Raw genomic sequence first — 16,131 nt, 5'->3', positions numbered from 1 at the left:
AGGGCTTGGGGATTAGGGGATGGGTAGGTAAGGAAGGAGGAGTCTAGCATGACTCTCACTAACTTGGACCAGCGGGGGAATGGCTGTGACAATAAAAAAGATTGGGAAAACAGGAAAGTGAGCAAATTTAGAGGGGAAAATGAATTCTGTTTTTGGCATGGTGTGGAGAGGTTTAGGCATCAGGTGTTAACGTGAGGTGAAATGGATATAGCTGAAGTCATGGGTGTGGTGGGGTTTTGCAGGGACCCCAGGAAGGCCAGTGTATAAGGGAGAGTAGAGAGAAAAGAACCAGAAAAAGACAAGGAGAGGTCAAAGAGGTGTGCAAAGAGCCAGGGAAGAGAGATATTTATTTATTTATTTGTTTGTTTGTTTATTATTTATTTATTTATTTTTGAGACAGGGTCTCACTCTGTTGCTCAGGCTGGAGTGCAGTGGCTCGGCTCGCTGCATCCTCTGACTCCCAGGTTCAAGCAATTCTCCTGCTTCAGCCTCCCAAGTAGCTGAGATTACAGTCACATGTCACCACGCCTGGCTACTGTTTGTATTTTTAGTAGAGACGGGGATTCACCTTGTTGGTCAGGCTGGTCTGGAACTCCCAACCTTGTGATCTGCCCAACTTGCCCTCCCAAAGTGCTAGGATTACAGGCCTGAGCCACCGGGCCTGGCTGAGAGTTCTTAACAACAAACAAAACGGGAGAGTTTTAGAGAAGGAACTGAGCAGTTTGGGGCTCCAGATGGGGCAGGAGTGGGTGACCATGGTTGAGCGGCAGTGGCCTTCAAATTGGGCGGGGTAGGAGCTGATGGGTCAGATGGGTCAGTCCTCTCCAGGACACTGAAAGCTGCAAAGGCGTGAGCGGATGCTAGTGGAGGGATGGATGTTGGGGAAGCTGAGTCAGATGCTCAAATCTTCCATACATGGGTCTGAAATGACCAGGGGAAATGAAGGCGGAGGCTGCTGTCTCCTGGTGGCCTGGGAAGGGCGAAGAGCCAGGGAGCTCTCCCGTGCCTCCCAGACCGTTGTTGGAGGGAGAAGAACCTACGATCACAGCACAGAGCACTGTAGGGGAGGCGGGGCTCGAGGGAGATGGCGCCGCGCTCCCAGATGGTCAGAGAAAGCGACAGGGTGTGTCGCAAGGCACAGCGTGGGATGAGTCACCGAGAGCAAGGCACGGATCCAGGGAAGGGTGGGGAGATGAGCCGGGAAGGGCTTGCCTCGGGTATGTGAGCTGAGGTACACCCAGAAAAAAGCGGCTCGAGGCTACTGAAAGCAACAGGCACGGCCGGTCCTGCCAAGAAGCTACTTCCTGCGTGGAGTAGGGGACTCCGGGTCAACCCCTATCCCCGGTCCTCCCGGGACGAGGGGGCTGCGGGAGCTGCGGAGGGGGCTCCTCCAGGGAGGACGGTTCCAGGGTCCCTCGGCCGCCGCCCACTCCCGGGAGTGTTCCTTCCTCTCAGCTGTGCACGAAGCATCTGCTGCCTGGCAAGAGCCTGCCCCTCTGCGCACAGCCCGCTGCAGCCGAGTGCGCCCGGGTGCCCTCTGCCGAGCAAACAGCCCACAGTGGGCGCCGCACTGCTCCCTGGCGGCGGAGCGCTTGCGCCACCGGGCTCGCCAAGACGGGAAGGGGTCCGGGGGCTCTCAGGGTGGGGCTCTGGGGGATGAGGCTGAGGCCCCCGGGTGACCGGGCTGGGGCGAGAAGGCTCTCAGGGCCTCTTGCAACAGAATGTTTCGATGCTGTTTTTAATTCTACAAATGTAAGCCTCTCCACTAAATCCAAGCTCAGCCCAGAGGACTGTTCTATAATACATACACTTTAGTTTAAAAACGTTGTAAATGTAGCATGTGTCCTTGTAACGAACTCAAGCAATCCAAAATTCCAGAAAGTAAAGAATGGATTTTTAGCTGGGCATGGTGGCGCGTGCCTGTAATCCCAGCTACTCAGGAGGCTGAGGCAGGAGAATTGCCTGAACCCAGGAGGCGGAGGTTGTGGTGAGCCGAGATCGCGCCATTGCACTCCAGCCTGGGTAACAAGAGCGAAACTCCGTCCCAAAAAAAAAAAAAAAAAAAAAAAAGAATGGATTATACTTCTCCTTTCTCCCCCAGGCGTCCTTACATACATTAAGGACGTGTATATATGGAAATATTACCGGGAGTCCTGGTTATCCCAGAAGGGGTTCTTTCCTGCTGTGTGGCGAGGCCAATCCACGCAACCGAAAGTGAGTGTCAAGCAGTGCAGGCTTCATTCAACGGCTATGGAATTGCAAGATCTGCAATCAGCTCAGCTTGTGAGAGCTGGGAAGCTGCAGACGAAACTTTCTTTAATGAAGGGGACAGGCATTACGAGCAGATGCGGGAATATTTATGCTTCTCTTGGGAAAGGACGGAGATTTTCCTGGAATCAAGGAACCCCTTTTTTTCTGTCCCTTCTTGGTCTCTTCCAGTCGTTGTCATGGTGACTGTCAATTACCATGGCGCTGGTGGGAGTGTCACTTAACATGAAAATAGGATGATAATGAAGCTGGAGATTCGTGAGGGGTGCCATCTTGGATTTCGCCAGCTTCAGCTGGTTTCTTCCTAAGAAGGAACTTCTGAACACAGGCATTCTGTTTCCTGAAAGGAAGCAGAGTTAAAGCTGAGGAGGAATTTAGCCCTGTCACCTATGCTATCGCATTGGGCAACAAAAGCAAGGTGGGGGGGTCCAGCGAAGTCACGCAGGCACTGCAATGGGTAACAGACTTAGCTACATTTATGCAGCATTTTTACAAAAATGAAGCCATACTGTCTGTAAAGGAAGTTATGCTAACAAACAACGAAACTAGCAGGCACCGAGACTCCTTCTGACACTTTTATTTATTTAAAAATAAAATAGTTTTATTTTTCCCTGACAACAAATGAGGTTAACAGAGCATGATTATCATCCACGGGACCCTTGTAAAAAGACCGGCTGGATACATTTGCGCTAAGGGAAGAAACTGCGGCGCCGACCGTGGGCTGTTGGCTCCGCCCAGGGCACAGAGGCGCGCACCGCTGCCTGGGCTGAGCGCAGAGGGGCGGGAAGAAATTGATCCCCCACTTAAAGCTTCTTTATTTCGCAGTCATTCTTTGCACTAGTTCTCAATTTGAGTCTGTTTTTCCCACTGGTGTGTAAGCTCCATGACTCCAGGAGACCAGGGGATCAGGGTTTGTTTTTGTTGAGAAGTGAGTCCTTTATAACCCAAATAGTGACTGACACAGAGAAGGTACTCAGTAAACACTTTTTTTTTTTAATTGTACTTTAGGTTTTGGGGTACATGTGCAGGTCATGCAGGATTGTTGCATAGGTACATACATGTCAATGTGGTTTGCTGCCTCCATCCCCCCGACACCTATATATGGCATTTCTTCCCATGTTACCTTTCCTCAACCTCCCCACCCCGCGCTGTCCCTCCCCTATACCCAGTAATGGGATTGCTGGGTCAAATGGAATTTCTATTTCTTTTTTAAAGGAATGCCTGTCTGACTGAATCTTAATGATCTGAGGCTTCCAGGTTAATCTTTTCTTCTTTTATTGTTTGTTTAAAATACATTATGTTTAAGACCTTCTAACTGGTAAGCCTCCAAGATAGTGTTGTGCTGGGCTTACTTTATTCTGGTTTGGTTTCCATGATCCCAATTCACTTGTTACTTGCTTCTCTTTTGACTTCACAATGAGATGCAACTTTTAATTTGTTAGAACATAAGGGATTTTTTTTTCCATTATAATGTGAGATGTGACAGAGGTAAAATGTTTCTGAAAGACATAAAATAATTACATAAATTGTAATAAAATAATTATGACAATTTTCTATCTTTGGCTAAGGCATAGAACCATTCTTTAATCCTAAACGAGGCTGGGCATGATGGCTGTTAACCACCCCAGCACTTTGGGAGGCTAAGGTTGGCAGATTACTTGAGGCCAGGAGTTAGAGACCAGCCTGGCCAACATAACGAAACCCTGTCTTCTAAAAATACAAAAAAAAAAACCAAAAAAACAAAAAAAAAATTTAGCTGGGTGTGGGGCATGCACCTGTAGTCCCAGCTACTCAGGAAGCTGAGGCACCAGAAGCACTTGAACCAGGGACGAAGAAGTTGCAGTGAGCCGAGATATAGCGCCACTGCCCTCCAGCCTGGGCAACAGAGCAAGACCCTGTCTCAAAATAAATACATAAATACATAAAATCCTAAACTATAGGACCAAGATTTGATCCAGAAAAGAGACTTTCTTGTACTAATTTATACACTGTTCGTGTCAGATCCCATCTTTCTTTTATTAGATGAATCTGGAAAAGCAACTTAGAATAATTCAACTTTAGATCTAATTCAATCTAAAATTAGAATAACAGCTGATGAGATTACCAATAAGCAGTTTTGTATTAGTATTTTTAAAAGAAATTAGAAAAACATGATTTTAGGGGAGATCTTAGTATTATTAAGAATATCTTCTCATAGTTAACAGCATACATAACATATAAGTTAGAAATGTACTCTGCTAGCTCACATATATTTTAAAGCAGGGATTTTGGTGTCACTAAACTTTTATTTTTATTATTTTTATTTTTATTTATTTTTGTTACTAAACTTTTATTTAAAATAAGTTATTTTAATAACTTTTTTTTTTTTTTTTTACTTTGGAATAACTTTAGATTCACAGAGAAGTTGGGTAATACAAGCAGTTACCATATGCCCCTAACACAGTTTCCCCTAATGGTAACAAATTACCATGGTAGTGTTCTGAATTCTTACAATGTTTGGTTGCCTCCACATCCATTTTGAATATTCATTGGACTTTCCCGTACCAAAATCAAGGCTCAATCACCCTGGACAAAATTGTCAGTTGTCCACCTTCTCCCAGTTCCTTTATGTGGTGGATCCAGATATCTGCCTCATACAACTACCTCCTGTTGACCACTTCCCTGTGGCACAGCTAGGTACAACCTACTGGCCACACTGACCCTCACACCCCACATAGAATGTGCAGATATGCCACAGGGACCATCATTAAGTCTCTGGGTGGCCTCCTTGAACTCATGCCTGCTTGGGAAACCTGTTTGGGTAACACCCTGGACCCAATAAAGTTGTTGGCACATGAGTCCCTCTCTTGTTCTGCCAGCACTCCCTGATTTCCATGAATCTGGCCTACAAGTGTGCCACGTATCCCAGGACCTATAAGTAATAAACTGTTTCTTTTCTTTTCTTTTTTTTTTGGAGACAGAGTTTTGCTTTGTTGCCCAGGCTTGAGTGCAATGGCACAATCTCTGCTCACCAAAACCTCCGCCTCCCAGGTTCAAGCAATTCTCCTGCCTCAACCTCTCAAGTAACTGGGAATACAGGCACCCACCACCATGCCCAGCTAATTTTGTATTTTTAGTAGAGACAGGGTTTCATTATGTTGGTCAGACTGGTCTCTAACTCCTGACCTCAGGTGATCCACCTTCCTCAGCCTTTCAAAGTGCTGGGATTACAAGCCTGAGCCGCTGCACCCAGACAGTAATAAACTGTTTCTATCCGGTGTCTCCTAATTGTTGTAGGGGTGCTTAGCATCTTGAAGATCTTAAAGTAAAATTGATACATTTGTGGAAACTAAGATCCCAACATTGTTACATTACTATTAACTCCAGACTTCATTTGAGTTTCAGAGTTTTTTCATTTATATCAGCCTAAGTATTTTCAAAATAGCATGAAAGGATTTAATTTTACAGTGGTAATTTTTGAACAAACAGACAATATTCTTGAGAAACTGCTTGTTTATCAATTACACCATTAACTATATATCAATATGCCTGAGAAAGCATGCCTTAGTAAATGCATGTGAAATATAATAACTGACAATGATAATACAATGACCAGGTAACTCAATAATTATAAGTCAGTCAATTGAATGACATAGTGTTTTTGAAATGTTAAAAAAAAAAACATAAATATAAATAAAACTCATATTAAGACAAAATTGGCTGGGCTCAATGGCTCACGCCTGTAATCCCAGCACTTTGGGAGTCTGAGGCAGGAGGATCACGAGGTCAAGAGTTTGAGACCAGCCTGGCCAATATGGTGAAACCCTGTCTCTATTAAAAATACAAAAATTAGCCAGGCATGGTGGTGTATGCCTGTAGTCCCACCTACTCGGGAGGCTGAGGGAGGAGAATCGCTTGAACTTAGAAGGTGGAGGTTGCGGCGAGTTGAGATTGAGCCCTTGCACCCTAACCTGGGTGACAGAGCAACACCCTGTCTCAAAAAAAAAAAAAAAAAAGGCAAAATTTATTTATGTGATAAAACTTTTTATTGTCTCTAGCTGTATCAATAAGACAGGATCTCTATAGTGCATTATTCAAGACTTATGTACTAAGAAAACCAGTAAGTTTGATTTTTTTTTTTTTTTCTTGCCGCTTTGGTTTCAAAGCACTTGCTTTGGCCACTTTTGGGTCAAGTTTTCTAGACCCACGTATTGGTTAGTTTTTGTTTTTGTTTTTGTTTTTTTAAAGATGGGGCTTCACCATGTTGGTCAGGCTGGTCTTGAACTCCCGACCTCAGGTGATCCACCCTCCTTGGCTTCCAAAGCGCTTGGATTACAGGCGTGAGCCACCACACCCAGCGTATTGGTTGTTAATGACATATTTCTACATGATATACATCAATAATATGATAATAGCTTCAGGTCAGGAACTACTCTGATTTAGATGTTTATCTTTTCCAAACCTCAAGTTGAAATTTGTTTCATCTTTCTTTTTTTTTTTTTTTTTAATAAAATAGGGCCTTGCTCTGTTACCCAGGCTGGAGTGCTGTGGTGTGATCATGGCTCACTATAGTTTGAACCCCTGGGTTCAAGCGATCCTCCCACCTCAGCCTTCGGAGTAGCTTGGTGAGCACCACCAAGTCTGGTGAAATTTGATCACCAATGTCGGAGTGGGGCTTAATGGGAGGTGTTTAGGTTGCACGGCCAGATCCTCATGAATAGATGGATGCCCTCCCTCAGGGGTGACTGAGTTCTTCTAGAGCTGATTGTTAGAAGCAATCCTGGACCTCCCTCCTCTGTCTCTTGCTAACTCTCTTGCCATGTAATCTCTGCATGCTCCACTTCTCCTTCGCCTTCCACCATGAGTAGAAGCAGGCTGAGACCCTCACCAGATGCAGATGCCCATTGTGAACTTTCCAACCATTCAGAATCATTAGCCAAATAAACCTTTTTTCTTTATAAATTACTCAGCCTTAGGTATTCCTTTATAGCAACACAAAACAGACTAAGACGGGAACCTACATTCCTTAGAAGAAGGCCATATGTTATAAGGGTTGGAGTCTAAGATTTTAGTGTCTACACTTCGTCTTACATTTACCATTCTCTCCATTTTCACAAGTCCTATTATACAGTTGAAAACATTTCTGAAAAAAAAAAAAAGAAAACATTTCCTATACACTAGTAAAGCCATAGGAATTTAAAATCATGAAGTGTCAAGGATGTATGAAAAATTAGACAATGTGTAAAGAAAAACAGGCTATGCGTTGCATGAGCATGAGAAACTAATGTTCAGTTTAGGCATATGAATTGTTCAGAAACATGGTCTGATCAAAGTTATGTTAGCTTTAATAGTAATCTGGCTGATGAACAACTAATACTTGAAAGATGGTACTGATATGGACTATTTCACCTGAAGATTGTTTACTTGATAACATTTTTTTTAAAGTTCTGCAAGGTGGTTTAACATCCAAAAATATATGCAGTCAATCCTGGGTATTCATGAAGGACTGGGACCAGGACCCCTTACCAATATCAAAATCCACAGATGCTCAAATCCCTGATATAAAATGACATAATATTGACACATAACCTTTGTACATTCTCCCATATACTGTAAATAATCTCTAGATTACATATAGTACCTAATACAATGTAAATGATATATAAATAGTTCTTACACTGTATTTTTTATTTGTAGGATTTTAAAAAATTGTTGTATTGCTTTTTTTTCCAAATATATGACATTGGAGGTTGGTTGAATCAGCAGATATGGAACACACAAATACAGGAGGGCAACTATATCTAAATCTAGATTAATGTAAGTAGTGAAAAAATATTTTATCTCCATCTAAGCAGGTCCTACTAGAGGGGAAACTAGACTCACTGAAAGATGGCTTTGATCAACCCACACGCAATTTGGTGACAGACAGAGTGTCAGTATCTGTTGTATGTGTCACCAACCCATGCTAGAGGTGTCAATAGATGATATAACCTTTCTGAAGAATCATGATATAATAATTGATAATATTGATGACATACAGATAGATTTGCTTGACACAGAGTTGCCACAGACCTTCAATTTGTTAAAAAAAAAAATGCAATATCTGTGGAAGTACTCTAAAGTGAAGCAGAATAAGGCAGATATGCCTGTATAAGATAAAGGGAGAATCTTAAAAGCTACCAGAGATGTACAAGGGCTCCTCAATAAATCCATACATCTGTGGCCAAAGGATTTTTGACAAGAGTGCCAAGTCCATTCAATGATGAAATAATAGTTTCTTTAATTTATGATGTGGGAGAAACAGATTTCCACATGCAAGACTAAAGTTGGTCTCTACTTCATGCAAAAAATAATTCACAACCTAACTATAAGAACTAAAATCATACAACACTTAGAGGAAAACATAAGGGTAAATCTTCATGATCTTGTGTTTGGCAATAGGGGTTCTTAGATATGATACTAAAAGCCCAGGAAGAAACAACAAAAAAAAATAGGGAAATTGGAGTTAATAAAAAAAAGTGAAACTTTTATATCAAAGGACATTTTCAAGAAAGTGAAAGACAACCTACAGAATGGGAGAAAATATTTACAAATCCTGTATCTGATAGTATCCAGAATATATATAGAAAACCTACAATTCAACAACAAATAAACAACCCAATTAAATTCTCAATAAAGGACTTGAATAGACATTTCTGCAAGGAGGTATATAAATGGCCAGGAAGCACATGAGAAGATGCTCAGAGTCATTAGTCATTAGGGAACTGCAAATCAAAACCACTTCACACTTGCAAAGATGGCTATAATTTAGAGGAAGAAAAAGGAACATAACAAATGTTCGTGAGAATGTGGAGAAATTAGAACCCGTGTACATTGTTGGTGGGACTGCGAAATGGTGTAGACACTGTGGAAATCGGTTTGGCTGTTCCTCAAAAAGCTGAACAGAGGATGACCATAGAATTGTCATAATACCAACAATTCCACTCTAAGGCATATAACCGAAAGTATTGAACACAGGGATCGACTGAAACAGATACTCGTACACCAATAATCATTGCAATATTATTCACAATAGTCAAACAACAGATGAGTGGATAAACAATGCCTGGTACACACACTTTTCTTTTTTTGGCAGGGGACGAAGTCTTGCTCTTTTCGCTTAGGTTGGAGTGCAATGGCAAGATCTCGGCTCACTGCAACTTCCACCTCCTGGGTTCAAGTGATTCTTCTGCCTCAGCCTTCTGAGTAGCTGGGATTACAGGTGCCCGCCAACATGCCTGGCTAATTTTTGTATTTTTAGTAGAGACAGGGTTTCACCAAGTTGGCCAAGTAGTATACACATTTTTCTATTATTCGGCCATGAAAAAGAATGAACTTTTGATACATGCTACAACATGGATAAAACTCAGCAACAAGGTTTTTGAGGGAAATAAACTGAGTGAAAAGGCCACATCTTGTAGGATGCCACTTATATGAAATACATGAAATAGACAAATTCATGGAGACAGAAAGTAGATTAGAAGCTACTGAGAGTGGAAAGAGGGAAGAAAGGGAATTTTTTATCCAATGAGTGCAGTGTTTCTATTTGTTTTTGTTTTTGTTTGAGACAGGTCTTGCTCTGTCACCCAGGCTGGAGTGCAGTGGCACGATCTCAGCTCACTGAAGCCTCTGTCTCCTGGGTTCAAGCAATTCTCCTGTGTCAGTCTCCTGAGTAGCTGGGATTACATGTGTATACCACCACGCCTGGCTAATTTTTGTATTTTTAGTAGAGTTGGGGTTTCACCATGTTGGCCAGGCTGGTCTCAAACTCCTGACCTCAGGTGATCTGCTCACCTCAGCCTCCCAAAGTACTGGGATTACACACATGAGCCATCGCGCCCAATCCAAGTGTTTCTATTTAGGATGATGAAAACCTTTTGAAAATAAATATCTGTAATGGTTGCAGAGCACCCTGAAGGTAATTAATGCCACTGAATTGTACATTTAAAACGGTGAAAATAGCAAATTTCATGTTATAAAGATTTTGCTACCCAAAAACAAAACCAAAAAATCTCAAGACATTTATATTATTTTAAGGAAGCATTTTTCCAAAGGAATGGGGATGCTGGTAGCAGAAGGAAAAGAAATCTCATTAAATAAAATCAAAAACAATGATCTCTTCAGGAGGTGGCTCAGCTAAGTTTGGTTAGCCTTACCTTAGCTCCACGATGGTCCGTTTTATTCAGAAATAGAAATATAGGCGTTGGAGAGAAGAGGAAATGTGTGCCTGCCTCACCTGCCTCCCTGCCTCACCTGCCTCCCTGCCCAGAATGCCGACACTCCTACTCTTGCATTTCACTAAGGCTAGGGATTCAATGAAAAGTGAGAATCTGGAAGCCCCCAGAGATGATGTTAGTTGTTGGAGTTGGCTATCTCATTTCAATAGCAAGACCTCCTCCTTAAACTCATAATGCAATTATGGTCACATCTCATTTGTTTGCAGTAATTGCTCAGCCCCATTGGCTCCTACTGAACTGTCCTGGAATCTACCACCATTCAAAACTTACATCATCCAAAAGACCCAGTGAACTCGGCCAGCCCAGCTTCCAAATCCAAGCAAGGAGCAACTTGCTCAGCCCACGTCGTGATCTCTCGTTGCTGCCACAAGGTGGTGACCTTGCATCACAGACTCGCACGATGGACGCGCAGGCGCCAATGCTCCCGGGCTCTGATGTTCCATTCCTAAATGAAAAATGCCCCCAGGATCTGGACTCATGGGCAGCCTGTTACCCGCTGGGGAGCTCAGGGACAAGAGGGCATCTCAGAGAGAGGCCACATTCTCACCTCTGAAGACAAGAAGAACACCAACACACAGACCAATCCCAGCACTGCACCTTAGAATGAGGAAGGCTGCTGTGAGTTAAAAATGACCCAATAAATATCTGAGAGGGAAAGTCCCAACGACTCATAGGAAGTGCGATCAACAGTTGCAGTTATTTTTGTTAGAAACATTCTGAACACAGGGAAAGCCTTCCTTCCTTCTGCTCTATTGTTGGAGTGGGACATCAACGTTTCTGGTCTCTATTTCTGGGACACCAGAAATCAAGGTATAGAATTTGGGGAGGTCACAGTGGCAGGTGGCTGCCCAATGGGGTGGCGGAAGCCAGCCAGCGCTGGAAAAAGAGACAATCCATCCTAACTTCACCAGCACCGCCCCCCTCAACCCCTCAGCGACTCTGGTTCCAAGACTTTCCATTTTCTGGGCATTTCCTTGGCCTTAGACCATTTTCCTTTAATCGAGCATTTTCTTTGGAACCATGCACCCTTTATCCGGTTTCCCCCGATGGTGGCATCTCACGAAGGACGGTCCGGTGTCCCAATAGCGTGTTGCGTTCCTCAGGACGCAGATTTCCTCCACAGGCAGCCTCTGGGTTGCGCTTTTATAGCCACATCCATCCGCCTCCCTAACTCCTGAGCACCGCTGATGAGCTGCACTTCTCGCCTTTGTCTTTTGGAATGAATTATCCGTGCGTGACCTTTAGAGGGGAATCTTGCATAATACCAGTACACCAGCGGCGCTGTCGGTGAGTGACCTTTGGGACTGGCTTCTCTCACCAGCGTAACTCCCCCGAGATCCCAGCAGGCTGATGGGCTCATATTAGCGGCTCATTCTTTCATTTGCACCACGGATCTCATTCTATAATCTGGAATACCTGCAGGGAGAGAGGGGGAGGCACAGGGCAGGGGCGTCCCTCCTCTCGGTACAGCATCCCCGCGCTGAATTTGTTGAATTTGTATCAGTCCAGTTTCCACGTCTCCGGAAGCCAGCAGGGTCCTCCCCAATCCCGGACTGCTGGGCGAGGCCCGGGGCAGACCTCAGGGGCAAGGAGTGGGCGGAGCTTAGGGGCAGACGCGAAGGTGGGGCGGGACGCCGGTGTGGAGGCGGGGCCTGGGCGGGGGCGGGGGCGGATTGAGGCGACGCACTGGCCGAGGAAGATGTGGGCGGGGCTCAGGGGTGGGGAGGGGCGGGGCCTCTGTGTGGCAAGCGTGCGGCTGAAAGAAGACTGCAGTTCCGCGGCGCGGGGCAAGCCCTGGGCTGCTTGGGTAGCCGCCAGCCCCCGGTCCCCGAGGGCGCAGTCGCAGCGCTCCTGCTCGCCAGGCGCCTGGTAGTGCGCGGCCCTGTGCGGCCGGAACCTGACGCAACTGCGAGAGAGGCCATTTGGGAGGCGCGGGTCCCAGCCCTGAGGCTCCTACTGGGGCGTGCGCTGGTCGGAGGGTGAGTGATCCCCGGTCGGGGACCGGGGGACTTGGGAGGGACAGTTCCCAGGCGGGAGATCCAGGGAGCTCTCTGGAATTTCACCTGGCCGGCCACCTGGCCCTGTGGGTCGTAGCGCTCGGACCAGGGACCATTCTGAACATGGGATCGTGCTTGGCTTTCATGGAACGCGCCCATACGGTCCCGGGGTCGAATCGTCTGGTGGAATCTGGCCTCGACCCTGTGGAGCTGGTGCTGGTATCACAGTCATATTACAAGTAGGAATCAGCGGGCCGAGATCACTCTGAAAAGGGGGTACCGGGGTTTAGGCCCCAGCGCTGCCCTGAAGGCGCGATTTGCGCTGCCTTTGTCAAGTACATTGTGGCAGTCTGAAAAAAATCAGCTTCTCTAACCTATAATCTCTCTGAAAAAAAAAAAAAAAATCAGCTTTTTTTTTCTTTTTCCTCTCCCAGGCTGGAGTGCAGTGAGGCAATCTCAGCTCATTGCAACCGCTGCCTCTCGGGTTCCTCCCGAGTAGCTGACATTACAGGCGCCCACCACCGTGCCCAGCTAATTTTTGTGTTTTTAGTAGTGACGGGGGTTTCACCATGTTGACCAGGCCGGTCTCGAACTCTTCTTGACTTCAGGTGATCCACCCGCCTGAGCCTCCCAGAGTGCTAGGATTACAAAAGTGCTAGAAGCCAAAATCAGCTTCTTTAACCTTTAATCTCTGAAAAAACAGATCAGATTAACTGTTAATCTTCAACGATCTCAGCCAAAGAAATACACGAAAAGGAATACATATTAAATAATATACACTTCTAGCAGTGCTGTTCATAGTTCTGGGAAAAAATGGAAATAATCTAAGGTCCCAGAAATAGGGAAGTGGGCACCAAAGGGTATGCAGGCAAGGTGTAGTTGCAGAACGAATACACACTCTGAATACACTGTGAAATGTTGTGTGTGTTAGAATGGCCAGCAGGGGGCCTGTCCACATGGAAAAAGGCACGGGAAATAAAGTGAAAACATTACAAAATAACTTCTGCATGCCATTAAGATGAAATAATGTGGCCCACGCCTGTAATCCCAGCACTTTGGGAGGCCGAGGTGGGCAGATCACGAGATCAGGAGATCGAGACCATCCATGGTGAAACCCGTCTTTACTAAAAATACAAAAAAATTAACCGGTGTGGTAGTGGGCGCCTGTAGTCCCAGCTACTTGGGAGGCTGAGGCAGGAGAATCACTTGAACCTGGCAGGCAGAGGTTGCAGTGAGCTGAGATCCCACCACTGCACTCCACCTTGGGTGACAGAGGGAGATTCCGTATCAAAAAACAAAAAAAGATGAAATAGTGTACACATAAAAAATATCAGAGCCCATTTGACCTAGTTTAGTAACCACAAGGCTCTTTTTTCCTGTAGGTCTAGGTAGGTGCATAGTTTCTAACAAGGGAGAAAACTGTCATGGCTATGGATGGTGCACCAAGGGAAGTGGCTGGGCTGAAGTGAACAGTGACACACTGCAAGTCAAGAGTCTGGGTTGGAGTCTTTCCCCACTATTTCAAATAGTATCAAAAATAGAGCTGAGTCACTCACATAGAGCTGAATTGCTCAGCTCTTGGACCTCAGATTCTTATTCTTAACCACTAGGGGGTTGGAGACTTGCATGCCACCAGACATATGGTGTAAACATGTAAACTGGGCCAAGGAATGCAAAAGGAAATGGTGAGCCTAGGGACACTGAAGAATGGATGCCCTGCCTAGAGGAGTGGAAATGAAACATTTCATACAAACTGCATGTCTTTGGGTAATCGCTTTGGGAATCAGGATAAGGTGTTCCCTCGGTGTCATATCACTCTCTAATTTTTTTTTTTTTTTTTGAGACACAGCCTTGCTCTGTCACCCAGGCTGGAGTGCAATGGCAAAATCTTGGTTCACTGCAGCCTCCACCCCCCAGGTTCAAGGGCTTCTCCTGCCTCAGCCTCCTGAGTAGCTGGAACTACAGGCACGTGCCACCATACCCGGCTAATTTTTGTATTTTTTAGTAGAGATGGGGTTTCACCATGTTGACCAGGCTGGTCTCAAACTCCTGACTTCAGGTGATTCCCCCCACCTCAGCCTCCCAAAATGCTGGGTTTACAGGTGTGAGCCACCTCAACTGGCCATCATTCCGTATTACTCTCTAGCTTAAGAGGCTCCAAGGGCTTTCTGTCACGCTTAGAATAAAATCCTCATCCCTACCCTAGGAGGGGTCAGAACCCTCCCACCTCTCTGACTGCATCTACCACCAATCAACTTTTTTTTTTTTTTTTGAACCAATATTCAGCCAAACAGGCTTTCGTTTTTTTCTTTTTCTTTCTCTTTTTTCTTGAGACAAAGTCTCACTCTGTCACCCAGGCTGGAGCGCAGCAGCTGCAGCACGCGACCTTCCCCCAGTGGTGCCCAGGGTTCCAATTTCTCCGCATCATCATCTACACGTGTTCCTTTCTGGTTTTTTGGTAGTAGTCGCCATTCTAATGGGTATGAGATGGGATCTCATTGTGGTTTTGATTTGCATTCCCCTCATGATTAGTGATGCTAAGCATCTGGTGGTGACTTACCGGCCATTCATACATCAAAGGCCTATGCAAGCCCTCTGCCCATATTTGCATCGAGTTGTTTGCTTTTTTGTTTTTGAGTTTTATGCGAGCTGTTTTTTCTGGTGGGGAGAGTGGGTGTATTGGAGGCACCTTGTCTCTCCCAGAAGGAAACCAGAATTTCAGAGATGGCCAGGAGGGGGTGAGGCCGTGGTGCTCCCTCGGGCCTTTGAGGCCCCCCTGTGGGAGCTCACATTTTCCCAGGGCCCCATGTGTGTTAGCCATCTCTTTCTCACTCTTCTGGGCCATGCTGTGACTTTGTTGACGAGGAGGCGGAGACACAGAGGGGTGGGGGATGTGCTGCAGAGCCCACAGCTACGACGACCAGAGCAGGAAACTGCACCAAATCTGTCTGACGGGGCGTTCTCCCCTGGCCTCCGCTGCCTCCCTGGAGAATCTCAGAGACTTCTGATTAGAGCCCAGGTCTAAACCAACTTCTGTCATTTTCAGGTGAGGGGAAGGGCCGACAATGGCCAGTGCTGGCCCAGCAGTGTCCACTGCACCAGCCGAGGAGTGCAGGCACCCAGCAGCCACGTGGTGGCCCACTGATCCCCTGGCTTTCTGCTCTGTCTGAAGGGGAAAACTCAGGGAAGCCAGGAAGGCCAAAGAGGCTCACATCTTGCTTCCTACCACGGCTCATTTCCTAGGTCCTTTGCTGTGTGACTGCCTGGGTGAAAGTTTCTGAGTCCTCTCAAAAAAGAAAAAAAGTATGGTTTTTGAAATTCTACACAGCTTGTCTCTGATGCCTAAACCTCCAGAAGGCTCCTGGCCTCTCTTGAGAGGTCTCTCTTTGATGTGTTTGCATGTCTGCCAGGAAGCAGCAGTGACACCTAGATGTGGTGCAGCCGACCTCACCTGTGCCTCTCCCCACCTCCCCGGGGTGTGTTTTCTCTTCCAGATTGCTGGGCTCACCCACGAGAGCCACCCACCAAATCAGAGAGAAAGAAGCCATCTTCTTACACCATGGCAGGTAATGATTCACTATGAAGGAGTGGAGGAGTAAGACTTTTTTTTT

General features: G+C 45.7%; 2 protein-coding genes across 5 annotated transcripts in view; one reads left to right on the top strand and one right to left on the bottom strand.

The window, feature by feature from the left end:
• Positions 1 to 2,608, bottom strand: part of SERPINB6 (serpin family B member 6) — a 36,790-nt gene extending 34,182 nt beyond the window's left edge. The window contains exon 1 of the mRNA XM_037727466.1: positions 2,146 to 2,608. The gene's annotated coding sequence lies outside the window, so the exon portion shown is untranslated. The remainder of the gene's footprint in view (positions 1 to 2,145) is intronic.
• Positions 2,609 to 10,978: 8,370 nt separating this feature from the next.
• The window catches only part of NQO2 (N-ribosyldihydronicotinamide:quinone reductase 2), a 25,772-nt gene continuing 20,619 nt past the window's right edge, over positions 10,979 to 16,131 (top strand). Inside the window, exons 1-3 of one of the 4 annotated variants that reach the window (XM_037727468.1) lie at positions 10,979 to 11,810; positions 12,028 to 12,083; positions 16,015 to 16,086. In XM_037727468.1, the coding sequence (XP_037583396.1) occupies positions 11,743 to 11,810; positions 12,028 to 12,083; positions 16,015 to 16,086 (196 nt within the window). In that variant the 5' untranslated portion in view covers positions 10,979 to 11,742. Of the gene's footprint in view, positions 11,811 to 12,027; positions 12,084 to 12,250; positions 12,503 to 16,014; positions 16,087 to 16,131 lie in introns of those variants that run through there. The other 3 variants (XM_037727469.1, XM_037727470.1, XM_017497478.2) reach the window with 3 other exon arrangements.

The sequence above is a fragment of the Cebus imitator genome, unplaced genomic scaffold (assembly GCF_001604975.1).
Source record: "Cebus imitator isolate Cc_AM_T3 unplaced genomic scaffold, Cebus_imitator-1.0 Scaffold231, whole genome shotgun sequence".
Classification (NCBI taxonomy): domain Eukaryota; kingdom Metazoa; phylum Chordata; class Mammalia; order Primates; family Cebidae; genus Cebus; species Cebus imitator.
The sequence above is the reverse complement of the archived record's forward strand: the minus strand, read 5'-3'. Positions and strand labels throughout refer to the sequence as shown.